This window comes from Ricinus communis, chromosome 5 (assembly GCF_019578655.1).
Source record: "Ricinus communis isolate WT05 ecotype wild-type chromosome 5, ASM1957865v1, whole genome shotgun sequence".
NCBI classification, from domain to species: domain Eukaryota; kingdom Viridiplantae; phylum Streptophyta; class Magnoliopsida; order Malpighiales; family Euphorbiaceae; genus Ricinus; species Ricinus communis.
The window spans coordinates 30,740,793-30,766,536 of record NC_063260.1 but is presented as its reverse complement, the minus strand read 5'-3'; the positions used below and the strand labels follow the sequence as shown (position 1 = coordinate 30,766,536).

At 31.1% G+C, this 25,744-nt stretch overlaps 4 protein-coding genes and 1 pseudogene across 5 annotated transcripts; 4 read left to right on the top strand and 1 right to left on the bottom strand.

Annotated features, from left to right (window-relative positions):
- The first annotated feature begins 3,379 nt into the window (after positions 1-3,379).
- Positions 3,380-6,186, top strand: LOC112535680 (transcription factor MYB4-like). The gene is made up of 4 exons (XM_025158343.2): positions 3,380-3,536; positions 3,650-3,779; positions 4,396-4,562; positions 5,334-6,186. Exons 1-4 carry the CDS (start codon positions 3,401-3,403, stop codon positions 5,966-5,968), a joined length of 1,068 nt encoding a protein of 355 aa, XP_025014111.2. The 5' UTR covers positions 3,380-3,400; the 3' UTR covers positions 5,969-6,186.
- Positions 6,187-12,951: 6,765 nt separating this feature from the next.
- On the top strand, positions 12,952-15,273 carry LOC112535685 (transcription factor MYB30-like). Its single transcript, XM_025158349.2, has 3 exons — positions 12,952-13,254; positions 13,356-13,485; positions 14,125-15,273. Exons 1-3 carry the CDS (start codon positions 13,125-13,127, stop codon positions 14,888-14,890), a joined length of 1,026 nt encoding a protein of 341 aa, XP_025014117.2. The 5' UTR covers positions 12,952-13,124; the 3' UTR covers positions 14,891-15,273.
- A 1,783-nt stretch (positions 15,274-17,056) lies between these two features.
- Positions 17,057-20,123, top strand: LOC112535687 (transcription factor MYB4). Its single transcript, XM_025158350.2, has 3 exons — positions 17,057-17,394; positions 17,496-17,625; positions 18,935-20,123. Exons 1-3 carry the CDS (start codon positions 17,379-17,381, stop codon positions 19,779-19,781), a joined length of 993 nt encoding a protein of 330 aa, XP_025014118.2. The 5' UTR covers positions 17,057-17,378; the 3' UTR covers positions 19,782-20,123.
- A 1,195-nt stretch (positions 20,124-21,318) lies between these two features.
- Positions 21,319-22,917, top strand: LOC8275387 (transcription factor MYB14). 2 transcript variants are annotated; one of them, XM_048373669.1, is made up of 4 exons: positions 21,319-21,616; positions 21,698-21,827; positions 22,141-22,256; positions 22,337-22,505. In XM_048373669.1, exons 1-4 carry the CDS (start codon positions 21,478-21,480, stop codon positions 22,363-22,365), a joined length of 414 nt encoding a protein of 137 aa, XP_048229626.1. In that variant the 5' UTR covers positions 21,319-21,477; the 3' UTR covers positions 22,366-22,505. The 2 variants fall into 2 exon arrangements, with proteins under 2 accessions (XP_048229626.1, XP_002524710.3); XM_002524664.4 differs by having other exon boundaries at positions 22,141-22,917.
- A 693-nt stretch (positions 22,918-23,610) lies between these two features.
- LOC8275384 lies at positions 23,611-25,744 on the bottom strand (annotated as a pseudogene).

Sequence of the window (25,744 nt, the reverse complement as noted above, 5' to 3'; positions counted from 1 at the left end):
CTCCTGTTGTTATTCAACTATATATCAGAAATAGTTTATTCGTCTCTCAATAATACACCAGAAAACTATCAAATAATCAGGGAAACACATATCTTGTTTAAATTATAGCATCATATAATAAAAGATATCGGAGCAACAGTCAGCGAAAAGATTGATATCGTTGTATTGCTAATGTATTAGTATCAAGCTCAAACCTTTGTCACTGCAATTGATAATAACCATAGTATTCTTTTTTCTTTTAATTGCCAAAGATGGAAGAAATGGGACTCCAATTTGAAATCCTATTAAGATTACCACAAAAGCCAAAGCTTAATCATAATCTTGTTATGTGAAATAGATTATGAACTCTTCCTCTACCTTGTAGATGACTTTTTTTTTTCTTTCTATTTTTAACTTTTTATATTTAAATTTTTTAAAAATATTTTTAATTATACAAATAATATTCTTTTAAAATATATATTTTTTTTTATTTTGTTCAACCTTATATTTAAAGATCGGTATCGGAACGGAGTCTCTTGACGTTGTTGGTCATGTTCCTAATCTATATGACATGTGGATTTAATTAGAACTTTCTTAAGGTTTTTTTTCCACAATTGTCAGAGGAAGTCTTTTCACTTTTGAGGTTAGGAATTTGAACCACTCTACTGGCAATTTTCTCATACTGGAAAATCGGAGAAATTAAGATGGTCATGTCAACAGCTTAATTATAACATCAGTATTCAAAATGTAGACTTTCTGCCAAACAAATGCATCATTTATTTCATCAATTACAATAAATCATATATTTTATTAATACAGCCGCAACTACCCAAAATCAATACAACTTTCCTATACATCCTCCGAGGAAGGAACGAAGTAAGAAAATTAATCTTAAGCAGCTGGAATGTATGTGAAATTTCCCCTGAAAAGTTTGATTATAATATCAAACTTGTTGGAAACACGGTTTCTTTCTTAGGAACTTATTTCTGAAATTGGACTAAAAGCCAACGCACAATCGCCTTCTTCTCCAAGTATGAAGCCGAATGTAGTCGTTGAAGGCTGAGGGTTAGTCAATTACCGCTTTAACGACTAATTAATTAACTAACTTAGAGTATCTTTGCTAGATTCATTGCATTCCTCCTGTAATCATGATTGGCCTCCCCTGTGGCCACGAGGCATGACCTTGACTGCCAAGGTGTGTTCTTGTTAAATAAATGATAATGGCTTTATATGCCTTTTGCCTGCTTATTTTTTATTTGAAATTTATGTTTTCTCTAACATTTTGTAAAAATTAAAGATGATGTGAACAAGTGGATCATAAATCCCTAGTTTTGTCCTTTACCCTTAATTTTCCACAAGGTCGGTTTCCACTTCTGCTGAAATTATCTACCAAATACTTAACAATTACACTATATAATAAATATATGACTGTGGCATCAGTCTTGAGTGTTACCTTTATCTGAAGACAGAGGCAAGAGCAAATTATATTACATTTATAGATAGTGGGTTTTCTTGATGATAGAAATTTCATGTTTCCTTCTTGGCAAATTGCAGTGGTCTCTAGGCTCTTTGCTATTTTTACTCACGATATGTTGCCTTGAAATTCTTACAGACTGCATCTTGATTTGAAATTTAAAGGTTTCAGCTTTTACCTGTTAATTGCTCAAACTATTTGACTAATGTTTAAATAATAGAATTCTCTTTGCTTAACTACTTACCTAATTATATTATCAGTTCCAAAAGAATTATTTTAGACACATTCCTAACTTTTAGTTGATAGATGTGTGATTAATTATGAAGAGACTGAGACTTGATCTCCTAAATAACAGATATTTTCATAAATAAAAAAGATAAATTTTGAATTAATTATATATATATAACATCATTTAAAAAGTGATTATATATATATATATATATATATATATATATATATATATATATATATATTATGATAAAAGTCTCATTTAGCATAATTCAGATCTCGAGCACAACTATATTAGAATTTTTAAGAAAGTGATTTACCACCTGTAAAAATTCTACCCCACATGCTTTGAATATATATATATATATGATACCTTTATTTAAATTATATATAATTGATAATACAATTAAATTTGTAAGTTTGTGAAATATGGTATTTCATTTTGTTTTTTCTTTGATAGGATTTATTTTGTAATTTGGAAAGAAAGAGAGAAACTGGAACATAAAATACTGTTAAAATGATATCTTCAAAAAACAATAATTATGATAACTCTTAAGAAGATGTTGAGGCAATGGACCATTAATCCCTTAACGTCACCATAGCCGCGTTTATAAAGGTATGACTAAAACAAATACATGTTGCAATCAGAAGCAGAATATGTCTACGAGGAGGATTTCTAGAATGAAATTCATAATATTTTAATAGGTAGAATTTGAATTTAATCTCTCCCATGCTTTCATTAAGTTATAATTTGTTAGAAGACCTCTCTAATTTAATTGTTGTATGCACTGTATTTGCCTATTTCCTATTTATTTATCTGATTCTAATTAATTTTTAATTTTTCCAATACAACAAATGCTGTTCACACTAATGCATTAACTTGAATATCTGGTCTAAATTATTATGCAATTTAGGATTACTTTTATATACAATATATAAATTAAATAGCTTTCTGTTCTTTCACTACATTGATATTTACAATTTATTCAGCTAATTCTTGAAGAGGGTTAGAGGTGAATTCAACTAATCCCACTTCAGCCTTAAGCCTGATGGAAATATTAAATTATTTTGTTTTGATTTATTTTATATGACAACATTTGGACTTTGAATTCCCAACTAGTATTTGCTTCACAATTCAAATTCAATCAATTAGTTGTAGACTTTTAAATTTTAAAACCAAACAAAAAAAAAAAAAAAAACGAAAGATGCAACTTTCATCTCACATTATTTTTATATCTTTCATATATAAGCAGAGAAGCATTATTCTTAGGGCTCAAATGGCTTATACTTTTTGTCTAAATTATATAAGAAATTATACGAATTACTTGCATATCTTCTTCACTCTTTATTTTGTTTTTCTTGAAAGTTTCCTTCAAATTCTTTATAGTCTTTTAAGAGTTTTAAAAAATAAATAAAAAGTAAATAATTAGGAATTCTTTTTAGAGCTTTTAAATGTTTTCAAGAGTATTCAAAACGTATCCGACGTAAAATATGCTTCTTCTAGAGGTTTTCATGTAACCTTAGCTTTTTCTGCTGGTAGGATATTGGCTTTATATAATAATCATTTGTAACATCATGAAATTTTACAACTTTATATGTGATATAATGAAGTACATGCATACTGTACATTCCTGTTTGCGTGTATATATAAAAATTTAAGGCAAAGACTTTGGTAGTGTGTCTTAACGTTGAAAAACTTGTAAGATTGATCTACTACTGATGATGAGGAGAACTCTGTACTCTAAAAAAAAGCCTTTGACAAAAGGGACATGGACTCCTGACGAAGATCAGAAGTTGATAACTTATATTAACAGATATGGTATATGGAACTGGAATGAGATGTCAAAAGCTGCTGGTGAGAATCAAATATATGTTCTTAAGAAGACTTGAGAGTTAGATCGGATCTTTTGATGAGTCTTTCCATTTTTTCTTTTTTCTTTTTTCTCTGGTCTCATGTCGATCATTCAGGTTTGTCAAGGTCCGGGAAGAGTTGCAGGCTTAGGTGGATGAATTACCTGAGGCCGAACTTAAAGCATGGCAACTTCACCAGGGAAGAAGAAGAGACAATTTTCAAGCTGCATGAAATGCTAGGGAATAGGTAAATGATTAACTCAACTGTATACTCTCTCATAAACATGGTTAACTGATTCACTCTTGAGACATGATTACTGACACTTTATTGATTAAATGAAATTAGGATTTCCGGATTAGAAAAGATGAATAGCAACAGGATTTCCGGCACAGAAGATCCGAACTAATATTCTTTTTGAATATATATATATAAATTAGATTAGCACTTACATATAAAAAAACTCTCATCTTGTTAAAACATCCATGAAATCACTTAGCTACCATAGATATTAAAGCATAGGTGAGTACTGTATGCACACACAGTCCACTACACTCGGTTTATCTAATTACAATCCCTTTTTTATTCCTTTGTTGTGTTTCTTTTCCCACCTATACCATTGTCCACAGCACACTAATTAAGACTATCTGTACATGCAGACTCCGCTCACTCCCTTTTAAACGTGGCTGCCATTAGCAATTTCTATGTAACATATAATCTATCAACCACCAAGTGGCCCGGGGTGATGTTCAAGAGTATAAAGAAATAAAGAATAACACATTAACCTACTGATCAATTACATTTACACATGATCATCTAACGTTTCTTTCTTTCTTTCTGTCTTTTTTTTCTTTTCTTAATTTAGATGGTCCGCAATTGCAGCTAAATTGCCCGGAAGAACAGACAATGACATTAAAAATTACTGGAATACCAATGCAAAGAAACAATTGAAAAACAAAGCAACATCAGCTGGTGATAATTTGCAAGAAGTGAAAGCATGCGGAGTACTAGTATCGCCCTCCATTTTTCCAGGTAAATGCTTGAAAGCCGTTAGACTACTTTATTACTAAGCTTCTAAAAGCTCGTTTAATTAGAGAAACAATTAATAATTAAATACCAACTAATGTAAATGCAATATCCAACTAATTTTACTTATGAATGATTTTGGTAGACGAAATTTATCTAAATTTTTTTTTTTTGAAAAGTAAGAATTTCTCATTTAACTAATAATTACCACTAGCTTCCAATAGCTTATTCATAGAAGTACTAGTAAACTCGTCCATTATTACCATATGATTTGTAACTAATTAGTATTACATTGAAATTCAAAAATATTTGTCAACAAATATTTATAATTTCAAAGTAAGAACATTGAAATTTAATGTTAAGTGATAATATGTTAATTAATAAAGTTCTTTTTTTTCTCACTAGTTATTCAATTAATAATTAGAAAGTAGATTATAGTTTAGAAAGAATAAAAAAGACTATCTTTGTTATAAAGGAGGAGCGAGTATTTCTTTTTCCTCTTAGTCAGTTAAATGAGGATTCAAACCTAGTTAAATAATAATTTCATAGATTATGTAATTACTTTAGTCATTTCAGTTTCTAGATTAAATTTAATAAGGATCTCTTCTTTCTTTCCTTCTTTCTTTTTCTCATTATATTACCACTATAAGTAATTGAGAAATTCATTTTTAGTTTTCTTTTCTTCTTATTATTATCTTAATAGTATAGATTAATTCCGGACAGGACGTTAGGAATTTGAAACTAATTTCACCAGCTATAACTTTTATGATTTATTAGGCTGCGGAGTACAAGTAGAACCTAAGTCTGAAGGTAGTGATTCACCTTCCACTATTTCAAAAGCGGTCAATTCAGAAAGCTTTAAGGATATCCAAAATCCATCAATGTTTTCTCCTGCTAATGAATTATCAAGCTATAACCTTGTTAGCAGCTTCCAGAGCATTGGGTTATCCGAAAGTTTACAGGGCCAATCATCAATTTCAATGGAAGGCTTGCATAACATAGAGAATTATGGGAAGAATTGCATAGAACAGACGTGGCTTGGAGAGTCCATCCATCCATATTCTTTCTTTAATGACTTGTATGACTATTCTCTTCTGCGCACAGTAAGGAACCAGGACATTTATGAAGACAATATCAACTTATCTGAATTATCTGGAGAAGTGCGAAGCTCTTACGGGCAACAATGTCCACTGGAAGGCTTGAATGAGCATCAAGAGCCTATGTATTTACATGCTTTGTTTGAATATCCTCCATTATGGTCTGATGAATTTCATCAGGGTATACAGGAGAATATTGGGTTAACAGGAGAATTCCAAGGTTTGTGGTTGCGGGAGCAACCATGTCCAATCATGGAAGACATGTACGTAAGAGAGGATCCTGGAATCAAATACACAAAGGAAAAGGGTTTCTAAGAGCTTCATCCATATGCTTTCTAGTGCCGCACATCTTATTTGAAGTATTTTCCTTTTATGTCAGGAAATAAATTGACCATATTTTCTTTTTTGTAGTAACCATGTCATTTTTTTTTCTTTGCGTGCAATCGTAATTTGCCATAATAAATTAAAGCTTTAATTGCAATTTTCATTTGGATGCTAAAATCAAATTGGAAATGTAATAAATTCGTGTAGAACAAAAAGCTTGCCTGCCACCATTATTTTATATATATATATATATATATATATATAAGCAAAAAGAAAAAGAGTTTCCAAAGCAAAGATCAACTAGGTCATCCTCATTAGTAGCACCACATTCATTTTATTTACTTTTGTGAGAGAATATCCTATTATGATTTGAATTGAATTAGTAAGGTAGGAGGTGATAGTAAAGAAAATAAATTTATTTATTTAATTTTAATTGGAGAGAAGTGTTTCTTGCACTGTTGATCAAGGAAGGAAGGTTTGAGCAGGATGTAGCTCTGCCAAGTTCCTCTGTCTCCTTCACAATTTCACTCTATAAAGTTCCACGCGTTCACTTTGACTGATTTCTTAGTATTTTTTTCCTTAAAAGAATTTCTGAATTGAAATTCTTGTCATTGCAACACGTGAAAATGGTGCGCGAAGTACTTCTTCAGTGTTGGCAACAGCAAGACTTGGTCAAAAAAGAAAAAAAATGAAGCAAGAAAGCAGGAGAAAAAAAAAACATGATTAATGATAAAAGCTTTAAAGAAGGACCAATAAATTAAGAACCTACTTACAGACATACTCAACTCTACTTCAAATGAAAAAGACTAGAGAAAGAGATGGGAAGAATCTTAATGTTTGTCCGACAAATAGAGAACCCATTGACTCGAATTCAGCAGATATCATTGGTATTTTATTATTATTCCATCATGGCGGCTCCAAAGTCGTATGTAATCCAGATTCATCTACAATCCAACTTATACTATTACGTTTCTAATTGCAACAATGAGAATAAATATAAACTACGGACCAATCCTGTACTTCCTACGTAGTCATTCTTTCGTACCCTTATAACTTTTATCCAAAATTCATTATTCAATTGAGATTTTTTCAATATTTCTTAAATTTATTTATTTATTTTATTTTTATTCTTAATCAACTTGTATTATTCTTTTATTCATAATTTAGAAAAAGAAGTCTTTATATCTCAATGTATGATCGAGTATATATATCTCTAGTTTGTCCGGGGTAACATTTTGTACGAAATAATATATGATGAGCTATTGATTTATTAACTTTCTAATTTTATTTAAAACTTCATACAACAAGATATATTATGGCATCAGTGTGAACTAATGTGTGAAAATACACATTATGAAATAATCCAAAAAAATTAGTTAAGTTTCTGATAGATCATAAATATTTATATTTATTGTGTTTAATTTCCTTATATTTTGATTGGATATTGTGCTTAATTGTGGAAATTGTGTTTGTTTTGATCTAGGTAGTGAAATATCAAGAATTGAGTGGAATTTAGCCTAAAGACATGTTCTAAAGTATCACTTATCAAAAACTAAGTCTTTTGAAATAAGAGTGAAAATTTATGCAGAATGTCATTTTCAATAGGGCGTGACCACGCCCTACAATCGGTGAGCTGCTGGATCTGTTAAGGAGAATTTTGAATTTTTAGTTAAATTTGTGGTGGACCCACTTTTATGTTATTTCTTTTATTTTGGAAGTGCTGGATAAGAAAAACTGACTCTCATATTATTTAGGATTTTATTTGTTTAGATTACCCTTTTATCTTATTATTTCTTATGGGATTAAGATTATATAGGAAGTTTATTTCTTTTTTGATAAAGATTATCTTATTAGGGTTTAGGTTTGACTTCCTACATAAGGAGGCTAGTTCTACAAAGAGATGGACAACCGAGAGCTTTGATATTATTATTATTTTTCTTCTTTTATTCTCTACAACTCTTGTAAATTTTTACTCCACCATATATGACTAGACTTTTAATTTCTGGTTCAAGAGTGAATAAATTCTAATTATGATTTTGTGAGGCTTTGTGCTTAACAGAGTTTTTTCTTTAATTCAAGTATTCTTTATTTATTGTTTTTATTGTTTATACATTTTTAATATTGATTGAACTGACGACTCAATTTGATATTGATTTTTCTATTGCTAATCTTGAGTTTGTGATCTGTAACTATCATGAACGATTGACACAAGTAGTAAGGAGTTGGCTCATGTGTGTGTGATTGCGGTCTTTCCGAATTACATAGCTTAAAGGAACAAGATTAATTCAATTGCAGCTATCTCGATTAATTAATGTTGATTTAGTCATGCTCATTATTCTTACTGCTATCGTTGAGTTGATATGGAACGCTATCGTGCCCGGTTGACTAATGGTAAGTTTTGATTTTGATGCTGGGTTTGAGTCAATTAAATTAGGAGAAAGTACATTTGTTGCAGCTTTTCTAAATAAGTAGATTAAGTAATTGAATAGAAAAATTGATATTTAAGTCTATGATCATAATTACAATTAAATGAAATTTGCACTCTTAAATTGAAAGTTTTATAAGATTGGTTTTTATTTACTTCGATATTCAGCTTTGTATTATTTTTTTATTTTTTTATAATTTTGATTTAAACATTCAAAATCGCTCATTTTTATTATTTAACTTTGAGAAGCTATTTACATTGGTTTTTTTAGAATTCGACCTGGTTTTATTATTTTTACAAATTAATCTAGAAAAATCAGTAATTTATATTAAATGGTCGGTTTAGTCTCTATTGATTCTTGCTCCTTAGGATATCTTAAAACACAATCATAAAAAAAAAAAAGAAAAAAAAAAAGAAGAAAGAAACAAAGAACCGAACCAAAAGAAAATGCCAGTGACATCTTCTGAGTTGAATCAGCAGTGTTGCCGGGGGGTAAAGCAAGAGTAAACAAAGAAATTAAAATAAAAAAATGAAGAAGATGACGAATAGCAGTACACAAAGGTTGATCTCTAGTCCTTAATATTCACACGTGCAGTCTTAGGAATTCATTGTACTCGGTAAAGGAACATTCCTTAGAAATTCTTTTTTATTAGCAAGCAGATAAAAAATCTCTTATATTTTCAGTGAGAACTGAATGACCATAGCCATTGGATATATATACATACATAGTTTCAAAGAATCGACATGAGCATCTAAGGGAGAAAAAAAGGTACGGGGAAGGACAACGTACAGTATAGAGACCACATTAATCTAATGCACACTAATTTATTAATGTTAATTGTTAATTAAGGTTGATGAGATAATTAAATAGATAATAATTCGGTATGGAAGCTTGGAATGTATTGCAACAATAATTTTCCTGTGATATGGCATGGCCTCACTGATTAATATTCAAAGAAAATGTGATGAATTCCATGGCCCTTCATACAAGTCAACAATCCTCTCATCATATTCATATACCGCGTTTTCAACTTTCTATCATGCAAATGGGGAAAAATTAGAATTAATTAGCTAAATTTGCTTGACAGAAGAGAACATCTTCTTTCTACAACACTGATATTTAATTTAAAAATCTTGTTTTCTTTAACTAATGAAAGAAAGAGGAGACTCACAGTGAAACTTGACTCTTCTCCCTAACCTTCATTTTCTTTAAACATTGTTTGTGTTCATATTGTTAATTTCAACCAAACGTGTAGTTTACTTTTCAAATTACTGGTTGCAAATCCACTTTAAATCATGAAAATTTCTCATCATACTAGCTAGTATCTAAAGTGTTTTCTGACTCTAGTTCGGAGCAATATAATAATTAAAATTATTATTTTTTAATTTATCACATATATAATTAGTATATGTTAGTGGATACTATTAGAGGAATGAGAAAATTTTGAATCAACTACTATGGATCACATTTCTTTTTTCTAATTTTTACTTTATGAGAAATTAATTTCATAAAAAGTAGAAAAAGATCTCAAACTAGAAATCTCTACTTCCAAAAGCAACAACCCTTATCAACTCAGTCCTGAATTTGGTAATTAAAAATCTTTGTAAAGTGGTTTATATTGTCAACATTGGAAAATAAATTTTGGTACTTGACCCAAAATAATTCTACCTACAGAATATAAGTAAATTCAGCTCTCTAGATGCCGAAAGAGAAGTTCAAATATAATCACAGCATAACCATTGTTTTGATTAAGTAATGTTAATATATATATATATATATATATATATATATATATATATACACTTTTTTGTGAGTTAATTTATATGGTGGAGGATTTAGATTGTCTATAAAAGAAATGAAAAAAAAAAAGCTTATAAATATAATGATAAATCCATACTAGATTTAAGATATAGACTAATTAAAGTGGCCATTAATGTTGAGCTAACATCCATAATCTACCTATATTCTAATGGGCCATGGAATTATTTTACAGAATATCAAAGTTAAAATCAATGTGCTATATAACTGTTCTTTTAAAAAAAAAAAAAGAATTATTAAATTCAATCCAGGTAAAACCTTGACCAATACACATCTTGGTCACTTTCAATCGCGCTGGTCAAAACTTAATATTATGTTTATCTTATAAGTTTTTAACATGTGATTCATTACTAACAAGTGACTGGAAAACGAAATCATGAAAGATGATTGATCAATAATACTTTTCATTTAAAAATAATCACAAACCAACAAATTTTGAAGTGGAACAGTTTATAAAGGCAAAGCCTTCTTTTAGCTTCTTTACAAAATGCATCACAGTTCTACTTGTTCTCTACGTAGTGTTAATGGGTAGGGCAGCTGATGGTGATTGACTATTCTAAGACATTTCCAGTTCAAACTTTATACATTTGCTGGTACTTTTTCTAATTTTTAATGGCACAGTCAGTACCCAACTTGCCATATTTATTTTTAGCCGCCTTCATGTTATACTTGATGTGTTTAACAATATATAGAATGCCATTTTGAGATCTCCAAAAAAAATAACCATTAAGTTTTAATCATGAATTAAGTGATGACTCGAGAGTCAAGACTCTCAGCTATGACCCAATACTCTCTTCATTCTTGTAGTTTTTGCTTTTTAATTAATAAATTAACGCATTGCTTCAAAGAGGCAATGTAAAATACAAATATGAATACAAACTTGTTCATCTCCATCCACATGCAAATGCACCTATGTAATGAATCATTCAGTAGGCCTTCAACCAACATTCAGGATAGGATAATAAAGAACTAACCCAAGAAGCAAACAGATCAGCATCATCTTCTTCGTGGTGAAGTGACCCTGGTCGAACTTGACATGTAAAAATCCTATAGAAATGAAGTTTGGTGAGTCCATAGAGTGAATGGATATCGAAACAGCAGTGACCATAATGAATGATCTGTCTCCAGCTTCTGAACAAATGCTAGAAAATTATCCTACCCAGCATCAGAATAGATACCAAGCTTGAGGCCTTTCCCATGTATATAATCAGCAAGAGCTTTGATTCCTGATGGAAAGGTTTTAGGATCAGGGACTAATTGACCCTGTGAAACACCAAATAAGTCATAGTCAGGGACTGAGATGATTATTAGCTTTCGGAGTCCTATTCTAAGTATGTACTCTATCCTCTTTCTTTCTTTTTAATTATTAAATGAATATAGAAAGCTTTAGAGAAATTTAGAGCGAGAGAAAGGTGACGCATTCTTTTAACACTCTTCCTTACTATATAATTTTATAAATTTAATTTTTAGAATTTTACACTCATTTTGATCGTAATACAGTTTAACTTTCACGATCCATTCTGTGGGCCAATGACTAGCACCTATCATTTCCTAGGTGCCGGTCACGGGCCCACAAAACGGATCGTGACACTAACCCCATTTTGAGCATTATTTTTTTTATCATTAACTATAATGTATTATCATGTCTATCCATTTACTGCTTTAGAATTTATTTTTATATTTACTACTGATCCAAGCAAGAAGGTCTCACTCTTCACTATACCCACAAATTTCTTTTCACGGAAAAATTTAAAACAAAAAAGCAACATATATCCTGCAAGGAATTAAGGCACTAAATCATGTTCGAGGACTCCTAAGACTGAAGATTATGATTCTGTATATAAATAACCTGAAATTATTTATGAGATTGTAACCGGTGAAAGAGAGTTCTTGAATTGGATAAATAAAAGTGATTTTTTTCTGTTTTTTGCCCCTTTAGATAAGAGAGAAGTATGAACAGCCTGATACTAAAAAATAAATTTGGCCCCTAATCATAATTAGCAAAATTTAAGGTAACTTAACAGGTATATGCTTTCTCATTATAAATTCTTCTATACTTGTATGATGTGGGTGATCACCTGCATAACCCTACAACAATCTATACTATGCAATAATGACAAAGGAAATTCAATTTTGAAACAAATCTAAGGTGAGTCAATTAAAAGCCAACATGCATGATTTATATAAACATAGAAGTAATTAGTCTAATGGTTGATATAACAAAACTGCATGCGCGAATCAAAGGAAAAAAAGAAATCCTGTGAGAATAACACGACATATGGATAGAGACAAATACACACGTCTGAGTCTTAATTAGATTTCTCCGACCCATTGAGGACGAATTTATGAATTCGTAAACTTATAAAAACGCGTAACAAGTAAGGCTCAAGAATTGGAAAAAAAAAATAAAGGATATAAAAAAGGTTGAATTCAGAATCATTCGACTGTTACGAAATGACCCTTGTCGTGGCTCAACGACTATTCTATCCTAATTCTGCTAATTCTTTATCGTCAACATAGCACAGAGATAAACGAACCTAAAAATAATAATAAAGAATGACCTGAGAAAGAAGTCCAATGTTGTCCCCACAGTGTAAAAGCATTTGAAGTACAATTATGAATGTTCCAGGAGGGTCCCTTTATATGTATATAGCTACCTTGGATTTTGTTTGTTTGATTCTGAACTTAATAGTTCCTGGTAAATATTGACCCTCCAAAATAACTTTCATATCTATTGAAAAATGTAGAGCTTTCACACACGTGTTTGTAGATACGAAACATATTTTATTCACAGAGAGAGAGAAGGAGACATATACTGATATGTATATAAACAGCACTGTCTTTAAGCAGCTGTGCCTGAACTATAACTTGATATAACTTCTCATCATCCGACAGAATTCAAGATGATGACTCTGGACTTTGAGCGAAAGCCACTGAACAAAGGCACTTGGAGTGATGAAGAAGATCAGAGGTTGATAGCTTATATTAACAGATATGGAATATGGAATTGGAATGAGATGCCAAAAGCTGCAGGTGAGAAACTAATGATTGTATTAGTAACAATATGGATTTCATATGTAAAGAAAATTTTATTCAGTCTATGCGGTAAGCTAATGATTTTATTTTCTTGATAGGCTTGTTAAGGTCAGGGAAGAGTTGCAGGCTTCGGTGGGTGAATTACCTGAGGCCAGATATAAAGAGAGGAAACTTCAGCAGTGAAGAAGATGAAATCATACTCAGTCTTCATGCAATGCTAGGAAATAGGTACTTAACATTTGCTCTAATTTATGGATGTTTTTTCATGAATCATGAACGAGATAAAGTTGTAGTAATAGCTACCTGATTAATTAGCCTCACTTCATTAGTATTTAATACATACAATTTAGAGCTACCATACTTGATATGGACTTGATAGTGCTTTCTACCATTAGTTTTAGCTTGTTTTTGCAAGTTTTGGAATTTGTAAATATGATTAACGAAAGATTGTTGCTCAGTTCAGCTATGATTTTCAAGTAATCTATAAGTGGTTTATGAATCCTTTTGTTTGAAACAAACAATGCCCTAATTCTTACTAAACTGCTTCTTTGTTTTTTCAAAAGAAAAAGTAAGACAAAAAAAGCAACCATGATGCGGGTTTGGATGCTGATAACTAAATACTGCCTTGCATTTTCTGGTGAAAATATTAAAATATAACAAATTTTAAAGAGTTAGAATTAACAGTTGATTTAATTATGAAAATCCAACTCCTAATAAAAGCTGTATGTTCATGATATCGTAAGAATGTAACTTGCAATTGTAACATTTTCAGGTCGAAAGCAGAAAAAAGGAAGATAGAATATATAGTTAATTGTACATCTCATAAACATGATTGATGATGATGTTTCTTTGATTTTCTTATTTCAGATGGTCTGCAATTGCAGCTAAATTTCCTGGAAGAACAGATAATGATATAAAAAATCATTGGCATACTCATTTAAAGAAACGGTCTGTTGCGCGAGAAACTAAACTACAAGTACTGCAGAAAGCTGAAGAAGAATTCCAGCAGAAGATTTATCCTGAAGATTGCGATCTTTTATTTTTCAAATCTCCAAATGCATCAAGTTCATCTGATTCTAACATCAGCCAAGTTTCGTCAAAGCTGTCCCCTTCGGGTTTCTCATCAATAAACTCTAATTTTGATGATGAAGCAGACCGTAATAACCATACCTTAGGGAAAAATATTGCTTTATATGAACTGAATGAAGACTTTCAATGTATACAAGGGCAATCATTTTCACTAGAAGACTTGGATGTAATGCAGGATCAGATGTGGCTAAATGAAGAATGCTTTGGGTGTCCATATGTTTCTCCAAGTGCCAGCAATAATTCATCTGAATATTCTTCTTTGTGGTTTGATAATAACCATCAGACCATAGAAGAGAACATGGATTTATCAGAATTATCAGAAGATCCATTCCTATCTTCTGAAATGGAAGTATGTTACACAACGGAGGATAATGAAGCAACCGCATACCAAATGTGGCTTGAAGGGTCTGTTTATTCATACACTTCACAGATTGTAGCTGACAATGATTTATTTGATTATCCTTCAATATGGTCTGATAGCGACCAGGTCATAGGGGAAAATATCTTCTTGTCTAAATTATCTGAAGAAAGGCCAAATTTGTAGGAGGAGCAATTATTTCCAATGTAAAGTTTCCAAGTGACAAATCAGGATTATGGAGTTCTTATGAGGACTATGGCAATGATATTATGGGTGAAATCTTTTCATTCAAGAATATATAGTTAGGATTATATACATATGTATTTTTCCATCAGAAGTTCATGGCGTGTCATTATGTTGGCTTTGTGTGCTAATAGTTGGGAAAATGTATTGCTAGCTGAATAGGCACCTTGGGGTCTTTAGTTGTACTTTTCCCCTTTCCTTCGTCTCCCATATTAGAAATAATAGTTTTGCAGCCACATGAAAATAACTGATCTTTTGTACTACATGAAATAAGAAAAAGCTGAAATTAAATAAAACAGAGCTACTTATATATTAGTTTCATTTTATATATTTTCTTACTTAATTTACTCAACCGCTTGCTTTGAATATCTAGAGTAAAACAAAACAGTGCTATTATAAAATAAACTAATGGCTTGCTCTGAATTTCATAGATACAAAACTAAGTTTAATTAATTAATAAAAACCGATTGTAAGACTTTCTTAATTTTGTTGATAAGCTTCCCATTTTGTTAACTATGATATTTCCAAACATAACCCATCTTTTTCTCACAATTAAGACTCGTGCTAATATTCTTGTTGTCTTTTGATCCTTTTCTTGTACTACCCAAAATGTATTCTTATTTTTGAACCATTTTGTTCTTAGGACAGTATTAGTTGCGTCCCTGTGGGTCTATTCTGTAATATAGAAAACAAACATTGAGATTTTCATAGCCTGAGTCTTTTTTTCAAAAGCTTTTGAAATATTATATAGAAAGAATTACTTATGCCTCTTTATGCAATGAAATTGCGTAACGGACAGTTTCTTAATTATTCATTTCACGTTTAATGAGCTCAAGACTAAAAACTTATAATTTCTTGGTAATTTATTACTCACAGTAAAACTATACTCTAACCCCTAAATTCATTTTTTAAAACATTTGTATTCATATTGTTAATTTCAACTAAACTTGTGGGTTAGTTTCCTAATTATTGGTTAAAACAATTTCCACTCCACTATATATCATTAAAAAATTCTCATCCTAGTAGCTAGTCTGAAATGTGTTTTCTGCACTAGATTTAATGGGTAGAGCAGTTAATGCTCATTGACTATTCTAAGACATTTTCAGTTCAAACTTTATATATGTTGTTGGTCGTCTTTTCCATTTTTTTGTGACAGCTATTTTCAACTTAATATATTCTATTTTCAATGTAGCTATACCCGCAATTTCTTTTTCTTTTTCTTTTTTTTTTTAATCTTTTTAAGAAAAAGAATGAAAATAAAACATGATTCTGTATGGTAATCATAAATATATAAGATTGTAACTTATTAGAAATTTCTCAATTAAAAACTCTCTTATTTGTATTACATAAAAACAGTGAGATTGTGTTTCTATTTAGAATTAAACTATCTAAATAGAATGCATTAGAGCATATAAAAGAAGAGTTTGAGATGGAAAATGTAAAGGTTTACGAGTGACTTAAAATCCAATGTGCACGATTGATATAAACATGGAAGTAATTAGTCCAATGGCTGAACTGTGTGAATCAAAGAAAAAAAAAATAAAGTACTCTTGTAAGAATAAGACATGGATCTTAGGCACATGTGCAGTGAATCATATCTATTAAAAAGAATGAAGGAGTGTGAATAAAGATTTTCGATCTAATTTGGGCATGTTTTTCAATCCTCCTACTTGATCATGCAAGTAAAAAGTGCGAATCAAGTTATCATGTGTGTGAGACAAGTAGAGTTTGATTACAGACCTCCACAAGAGAAAATTCATTGATCCATAAACTAATTACATAAACGCGTACCAAGGCATTGCGAAAAGAAAAGAAAAAAAAAAACTATGCATATAGAAACAAAAGAATTGCATCAAGAATCAAAACCTGTTGTAACAAAATGGCTCTTTGTCGTGGCTTGACGACTATTCTTCACTAATTCTGCTCTTTCTTTATCGTCAACATCTAGAACAATTATTAAGAATGACCCAGAAAAGAAGTTCAGTAGTGTCCCCGCAGAGCATATAAAAGCAATTATTTTTGGCCTTTCAAGTATAATACTGAACGTTCCAGGAGGTTCCCTCTAGACATATATAGCTATGTTGATTTGTTTGTTTGATTCTGAATTTAGTATTCCTGGTAAATATTGGCCCTCTAGAATAACTTATTTATTGAAAATTTTGGAGCTTTCACACACGTGTTTGAAGATAGGAAACATATTTTATTAACAGAAAGAGGGAGATTGAGAGAGAGAGATGCATATAAACTGGTCTTTAAGCAGTTAGGGCTGAATTATATATAACTTGATATACCTTTGCACCATCTGACAGAGATCAAGATGATGACCCTGGACTTTGATAAAAAGCCTATGAACAAAGGCACTTGGAGTGCTGAAGAAGATCAAAGGTTGATAGCTTATATTAACGGATATGGAATATAGAATTGGAATGAGATGCCGAAAGATGCAGGTGAGAAACTAATGATTTTATTAGTAACAGTATGGATTTCATATGTAAAGAAACATTTGTTCAGTCTACGCGATAAGCTAATGATTTGATTTTCTTGATAGGCTTGTTAAGGTCAGGGAAGAGTTGCAGGCTTCGGTGGATGAATTACCTAAGGCCAAGTATAAAGAGAGGAAACTTCAGCAGTGAAGAAGATGAAATCATACTCAGTCTTCATGCAATGCTCGGAAATAGGTACTTAACAGTTTTTCTAATTCACAGATGTTTGTCCATCAACTTGTAGTAGCTGCTACCTGATTAATTAGCTTTCACATAATTACTATTTAATTTATACAATTTAGAGCTATCAAACTTGATAGGAACTTGATTCTGCTTACTACCTTTAGTTTTAGCTTTTCTTTTACCTTTAGTTTTAACTGGATGCTTATAAAACCTGTTGAATTTAAAGGCCGGCATGCATGTATATATGTAACTTATATATATAGTTTCTGGTTCCTCTATTCTATTGAGCTTTTTGAACTTGTTTCGTCATAATATTCCCCTAACAACATACTTTTAAAAATTTGATTGATATGACAAATTTTTTACATTTTTAATTTGATATGTTAAGAGTAACAATCGATTTAATTGTGAATACTCATAACAAAATATGTTCATTACAGTGTAAGAGTTTGAGTAACTTGAAATATATTTTTCTTTTTTCTTTCTATCTTGTTTTAATATGCTCTTTTTTGTACTTTGACATGGAATTAAGTTGCTTAGAAATGAGTTTGGGTGTGCTGGGATAGCCTTCTGGCTATGAATAGCTTGCAGAATTTTCATGATTTTTTCCATTCTGTTTTATAAGATTAATCTTAACATCAAAAAAAACTCAAGTGGTTGTCCCTTAATCCATATGCTTTTCGGGAAATTGTAGCTACAATAAATAGTTTTTATATATTCGGTTGAATAACATTAACATAAACTAAGTTAAAATAAAAGGTAGGAATAATGATATAAATGATTACTGAATTTACACTTAGTTTTATTTTAATTACAAAATTTTAATTTGTTTCATTTTAGTCATCTAATTTTAATTTTGGTTACAATTTAATCATCTTGTCAATAAAAAATTGACATATCATTATTTTCTTTTTAATTATATTTTTTTATTAGTTGTTTTGATTATGTGTCAACCTTTTATTTGTAAAGTGATTTAATTAAATAAAATTAAAATTAAATGACTGAAACAAAACAAATTAAAATTTTATAACTAAATGTAAAATTTAGTGAGTATTTGTATTATTATTTCTAAAAGGAACGAAGGACATAACTAATACTATGACGCAAAAAAAAGTGTAAACAAATTTCTGATGTTGGATGCTTAATTCAGTCATTTCAATTTTTGGTTTTGCATATTTTTCTTCTTGTTTTCTTTATGTATTAGAATGAATTCTCGTGCTCAAAATATTTCACATTTGATTTTGAAACCAGAAAATAGAATAATAGAATAATTAATTGTAATCTGATGCGCATAAATTTTTAATTAATTCTCTGGTTTCAGATGGTCTACAATTGCAACTAAATTACCTAGAAGAACAGATAACGATATAAAAAATCACTGGCATACTCATTTAAAAAAACGTTCTGTTGTACGAGAAACTAAACTGCATGTATTACACAAATCTGAAGAAGAACTCCAAGAGAATAATTATTCTGAAGATGGCGACCTCTCATGTTTCACATCTCTAAATGCATCAAATTCACCTGAATCTAGCACCATTCAGTTTTCATCAGAGCTATCCCATTCGGCTGGTTTTTCATCAATAAACTCCAATTCTGGCGATGAAGCAGATCATAATGATATCCAAGCCATAGAGCAAAATATTGCTTTATTTGAACTGCATGGAGACTTTCAATGTTTACAGGGTCAATCATTTTCACTAGACGACTTGGATGTAATGCAGGATCCGATGTGGCTTGATGAAGAATACACTGGTTGCCCATATGTTTCTCCAGGTGGTGCCAGTAATAATTCATCTGAATATTCTTCTTTATGGACTGATAATAATCATCAGATCATAGAAGAGAACGTTAACTTTTCTGAATTATCAAAAGACCAATTTCTATCTTCTCGAATGGAACTTTGTTACACAGCAGAGGATAATGGAGCAACCACATATCAAGTGCGGGTCGAAGGGTCTGTGTATTCATACACTTCACAGATTGCAGTAGAGAATGATTTATATGATTATCCTGTAATAGGGTCTAATATTGGTCAGGCTATAGAGGAGAATATTCTGTTGTCTAAATTATCTGAGGAAAGGCCAAATGTATTATGGGAAAAAGAACAGTCCTCTCCAATGAAAGGTTTCCAAAAGACAGATCAGGATTATGGGGTATATTATTAGAGGAATATGGCAATGATATTATGGGTGAAATATTTTTATTCAGGCATATGGCTAGGATTATGTCTTTGTCCATCTGAAGTTCATGGCTTGTCATTATATGCTGGTTTATGTACTGCTACTTAGTTGCTAGCTAAGAGTCTTTTGTCGTACTTTTCTCTCTTTCCTTCCTCTATCCCATATTAGAAATAATATGTTATAGCAACTACTTGAAATCAACTGATCTTTCTGTACTACAAGAAATCAGGAAAAGAAAAATGAAACAAAATAGAAAATATCTAACTATATATAATTTATTAAAACACTTTTGGAATATTAAAAAGAAATGTAAAAGAAAAAAAAAAACTTACGCCTGGTTATCCAGTGAAATTTGCAGAACGGAATATTTTTCTTTTTGTTTTGCTAAAGCTTAACGTCTTACAGTGAAGGGCCATCGAAACAGCATCTTCACGAGATTCTTCTTGCAATCGTTTTCAATTGAAAGTGGAAGGGAATGGAACATGTATTGCAAACAAAACGTGTAGCTTGTTCAGGTCTGCGTACTAACATGTTACCACCAAAGATTTCAAAAATGTCATCAGCACTTTGTCCTAATTTCACACATAATCTTCCATAATGTCGGTCGCCTATTCCCCTCGAGCTTAGCAAGTTTTTCTATTCAAAGATCGGCATTACCAAAGTTACTTCTCAATTTAGAAGATTATTGGTTTTGAGAATCTTGCTCAAATTTTACAGAAAGAAATCCATATTATTTATATTGACAATAATTAGGTGATTAATTAATAATCGTAATGTTTTCTTGTAATACAGCATATTAATGAGGCACAATTATCCATAATGACCTAATTATTTAATTTTTTGGCACATGATTATTAATTGAGTTTTTTTTTTTAGCCGCCCACTTGCTGAGGTAACATGCAGGAGACGTCACCTATCCCAATTTGCATCACACACAATATTTATAATTAAATTAAATTAATAAATAATCAAATTAAACTAATTAACTAAAGAAATTAGTAAAACTTTATTTATAAAGTTATCCCTAATAATCCATCGCACTTTCTTAACATAAAAAAAAAAAAAAATGGTCTTAATCTGAACATTCACAATTTGACGAGAATAACTGCAATTGGCCGTTTATTTATGTACAACTGATGATAAATATATTAATTCATTCAAATAGACTTGTGGGTCATCAGGCATTTTTCTGTTCACATAATTGATCCATGCTTGAAAGATGGTGATATTTTAGAAGCCTATTCATGCATATGGATATGATTATAATCTAATATAAACTCAAATGGGTTGGAAAAAGATTGTTGAATTAATTATTAACGTATGGAACTTATTCTATAGGATTTTAATTTATGTTCAATCCTGCTGTCAATTGTCTCATCTTAAGAAGAAAAAACGACTGCAACTGTAAATTAGTCTAGTAAAATTGGGCGCGTGAAGTGGTGGTTTGAGTACTATTCTTGGCTTATATAATTTTTTTCAAATAATAAGGAAGTTCATAATAACATACATGCTTCCTACCTCTCTATCTTGGAAAATTTGAATCCCTGAAACACGTTTTCCTGGTGGAATTAATGCAGGATATGTACGTAGGGGAGACTCCTGTACCTAGCTTGGTAATTAAATTGCTTTTTGAGCAGGCATCAACTTGTTGAAGAAAGCCTCACAGATAATTTGACGACCGATGACTACTGCTACTTCAGAATCTGATCACCAAACTCCATTGAAAAGAGGGACATGGAGTCCTGAAGAAGATGAGAAGTTGATAGCTTATATTAACAGATATGGCATTTGGAATTGGAATGCGATGCCAAAAGCTGCAGGTAAGAATTGCATATGACTTTCCTTTTAATTAAGCCTGAATATAAATATCACATACGAAGATACATTTTCTTTTCTTTTAGGCTTGTCAAGGTCAGGGAAAAGTTGCAGGCTTCGCTGGATGAATTACCTGAGGCCAAATATAAAGCGTGGGAATTTCACTAAGGAAGAAGAGGAAACCATAATCAATCTACATAAGACACTAGGAAATAGGTAAATACCATATTAATCTAGCTGAATGAATTATAAATGATAAACTTTTGAGTTTTGGGTCGAATCCTGCACGCTTATACATAAAGCTTGGCATCCTTTGTATTATATAGTATCCACTTTCCTGGTTTAGACTGGCTATATCTGCGGGATCATCAATTTTGGAGCTTTAAACGACCTCTAAATAAACTTGTTAATTAGCAAAATTGATATGAAATAAGATCTTTCCGAAAAAAGAAGCTTTCATTGATCTGCTCGCACGTTTTAGGTAATTAGATTTTTCAAATATGATTGTTAATGTTATTTTCGTGGTCAGATGGTCTGCAATTGCAGCAAGACTTCCAGGAAGAACAGACAATGAAGTAAAAAATCACTGGCACACCCACTTGAGAAAACTTCTGAACAACAATGCAACTGCTGGATTGCAAATGAGTAAATACGCAGCTGATGTCTCATTATCTATGTCATCAAAGCCATCTAATGCTAATTCCTTCGCAAGCTCTTCTTACCAGATCATAGAGGAGAACATTGGTTCAGCTGAATTGCCTAGAGAACTACTAGTAAGCTCGATGGAGCAGTCATCTTCAACCTCTATAAATCCTGACAGTAAAAATGAGGAAAACCGTATGAGAGAGGTGGGGACTGGAGAATACCAAAGTTTGTGGGGGCAACCATTTTCAACCGAAGAGTTGGAGATTGTGGAGAATTATGGAACAACGGACACAAATCAGATATGGCTTCAAGAGTCCGTATGTCCGCGTGCTACCCGTAGCGACGCTGGCAATGATTTTTGGATGAATTATTGACGCAGGCAAAAACATAATAATTTTAGATGCGATATTAGTATCTTTGTTTCACTTAAAGGTGCCCTCGACTCTATGTGCTTTATTATTATTATTTTCTTTTTTTTTGAAAGGATCTCTATGTGCTTAATTTCAATCCTTAATTTTCCTCCATAACTGGTAAAATGAAATTGATCCAAAATTTATATCAATGTTAAGTTAAAGTATAAATATAAACTTTTCACAATTAAAATCATATCATGTAACCATGGCAGGGATTTTACAGCTTGGAGCTGAGTTTTGAATTTGAAATTCTTTTTAAAAAATTACATCTAAAATATGATTGTCTAATAAAATAATAATACACTATTAAAAATCATATCTAAAATAAAATTGTCAAATAAATAATAATACACCATTATCTTTTATATTTTATTTTTATCTGTACTTAACATAATCAAAGACCTAAAACCAAAGAAATAATAAATTAAGACTTCATTCTTATGTCAAGCTTATTAATTATAATTAGAGCTAAGCACGAATCAGTCCAATTTGATTATTTATAAATCATTAATATCGTACTAAATTTTAATTCTTTTAAAATTTCAAATGTCAAACCGTACCAAACATAAATGGCACCATATACCGAATTCAACTAATTTTTTTATTTTAATAAAATTTGGTTCGGTGCTATTTTCAATTCTAACATCTTAGAAAAAATATAACTTTAAATCTTACATTTAATCAAATACATTAAAAAAAGATTGATATTTGAATAAAATTAGTATGAGAATTAAAATTGGATAGAATTGCAATCATATTCTTGAACAACTTGCTTTACAATTCAGTCTACTTACAAATATAATAATTTAATATTTAAATATAAAATATAAAATATATGTTATTACTAGCATAATAATATTGTACAGATAGTTAATATTTAAATAAAAAATTATAAATTTTATATAGCACTAAAATATAAATTTAATTTTAACTGTGAGAGATGGCTTAAGATTTGTGAATCAATAGTTTTAAGTGGGACAGAATAAATGATATTTGAGAAACGCGGGCTGGCTTGTGTAAAATCATCAATTACCCTGGGGAAGAGAAAGGAAAGCACTGAACATTTAAATTAATCATTGACCATTGACCTGTTGTCTATTGATGGCTGTGTTTGGATTGCAACAGTAGGCATAGATCCCTCTCGAATCTTTTCTTTCATAATTTTCCCCATCATTTTTGCTGCTAATGGAACTCCACCACACTTTTGTATGACTTCCCTTTTCAGTTCTTCATTTAATGGGTACTGTTTCAATTCGTCGCCAACTTCATCACTGAATATATCCCAGCATTAGTCTTTGTTTGAAAGGTGTAAGAGGCGATGTATATTCTCCTCATCAACCATCATCTTCATCAATTCCTCATTCCTGCTAGTAATAATGACAGTCCCTCCATATCCTTTTGGCAATCCATAAGCAAGTCTTTCTTCCCACTTAACGTCGCGAGGCAATGAAGCACTCAAGTTTCTATACCAGTCACCTGCATCCTGAACATCATCAAACACAATCAAATACCTCTTTCGCATTAGCTCAACATGAAGAGCATATTAACCCACCAAGACCATGCTCATCGAAAATAGTTCTCAGTATCTTTTCTTCAACACCAAGTGAGTCCAACATTCTTTTGACGATTCCTATCTTCGGGTCATTATCTTCGTTGCTCCTTTTCGACATGTCAACCCAAATCCTAGGAATGAAGTATCTCTTCACCTTTGGTTGAGTAAGAAATAGTCGACATATTCTGGATTTTCCAGCACCTCCATTTCCGACAATCCCTGTTGCCTTGAAAGAACAATCAATTCTGCCTCGCGGGACAAGTGATTTCTCCAATGACGTTATTTCATCATCGAAGCCATAAACCTGAGGTGCAAGTGAAACTCCCGAGCGGGGAAATTCTGAAGCAGCAGCAGCAGATGAACCTGATTGCCCACTGTTCTGCTCTAATAATTTCGATCTCGGTGTTGATCTTTGACAGAGTCTGCTTGATCTTCTAGACAGAAGGAGAAAGCAAAGTATTTTTACCTGATAATGCCCGGCATTCACTAAAAATGTCATTGAGAAAATAGAGTTGTCCCCTGAGTGCCGGTATATCTGAAGAAGAGCAAGATTCAAGCTTTTCTTTAAGCAACTTGATCAGATCTTTAAATTTTTTAGCCAATGGAACTTTAGATGATTCAAGGTCATTGTTGAGTTTTTCTAGTAGACAATTTTCAATATCCTGCGCCATACTCAGGCCTAACACAATAATGAACGAGGGACCAATTTTGCAGAGACTTTTTGAGGTCGTTTACTAAGCTGGGTAGTCCATTATTTTCTTGTTTTTTATTATCCTCGTTATTGGTTTTTTTTTTTCTTTTAATTCTTTTGTTGCAGCAAACTATTGTCCTGTTGCAATAATTCACTGGAACGTTAAACGACGAGGAATATAAGCTTTCCCATCTGTGGTAGTTCTCCCTTGGACAAACGGTCAAATCGCGCCCTGAAGTTGTCCATAATGCGTAACATGCGCATGTCTGTAGGCAAATGATTTGTTATTTAGAGATTCAAAAAGGTTCAAGCAGTCCCTTGAACTATGGCTCGTTAAAGTCTGTTAATATTTGCGAAATAGAGTCCAAATTTAAGTAAGTGAGATTAATTTACAAATTAAAAATAAGAAATAAAGGATTGAAGATTTAATTTTTTACATTCACACCATCTTCTCCACTAAGGGAGAGAATCCATGCCAATCCATAATTATTTTTCTCCATTAAAAGTGGCCCTCTCGTTATAGAGACAAGAAAATTCAAACCTTCATTAATTAAAACAAAAATGAAAGAACTTACATGAAGAAATAAAGAAATGCAACTAAAAAAATAAAGAAATGTCTCGCATATTACAGCATAACGTGTTACAAACATAATCAAAAATATATGTATATATATAATTAATTAATATAAATACTATCACTGCAATTAATTTTTACATATTATATTTCACAATAATAATTTTAAAGAAAATTTAATAAGAAAATTTAAAAAACAAAAATAAAACTTAATGATGTTAACTTTTTTTTTTTTAAGCTGCGTGTAAATGGAAAATT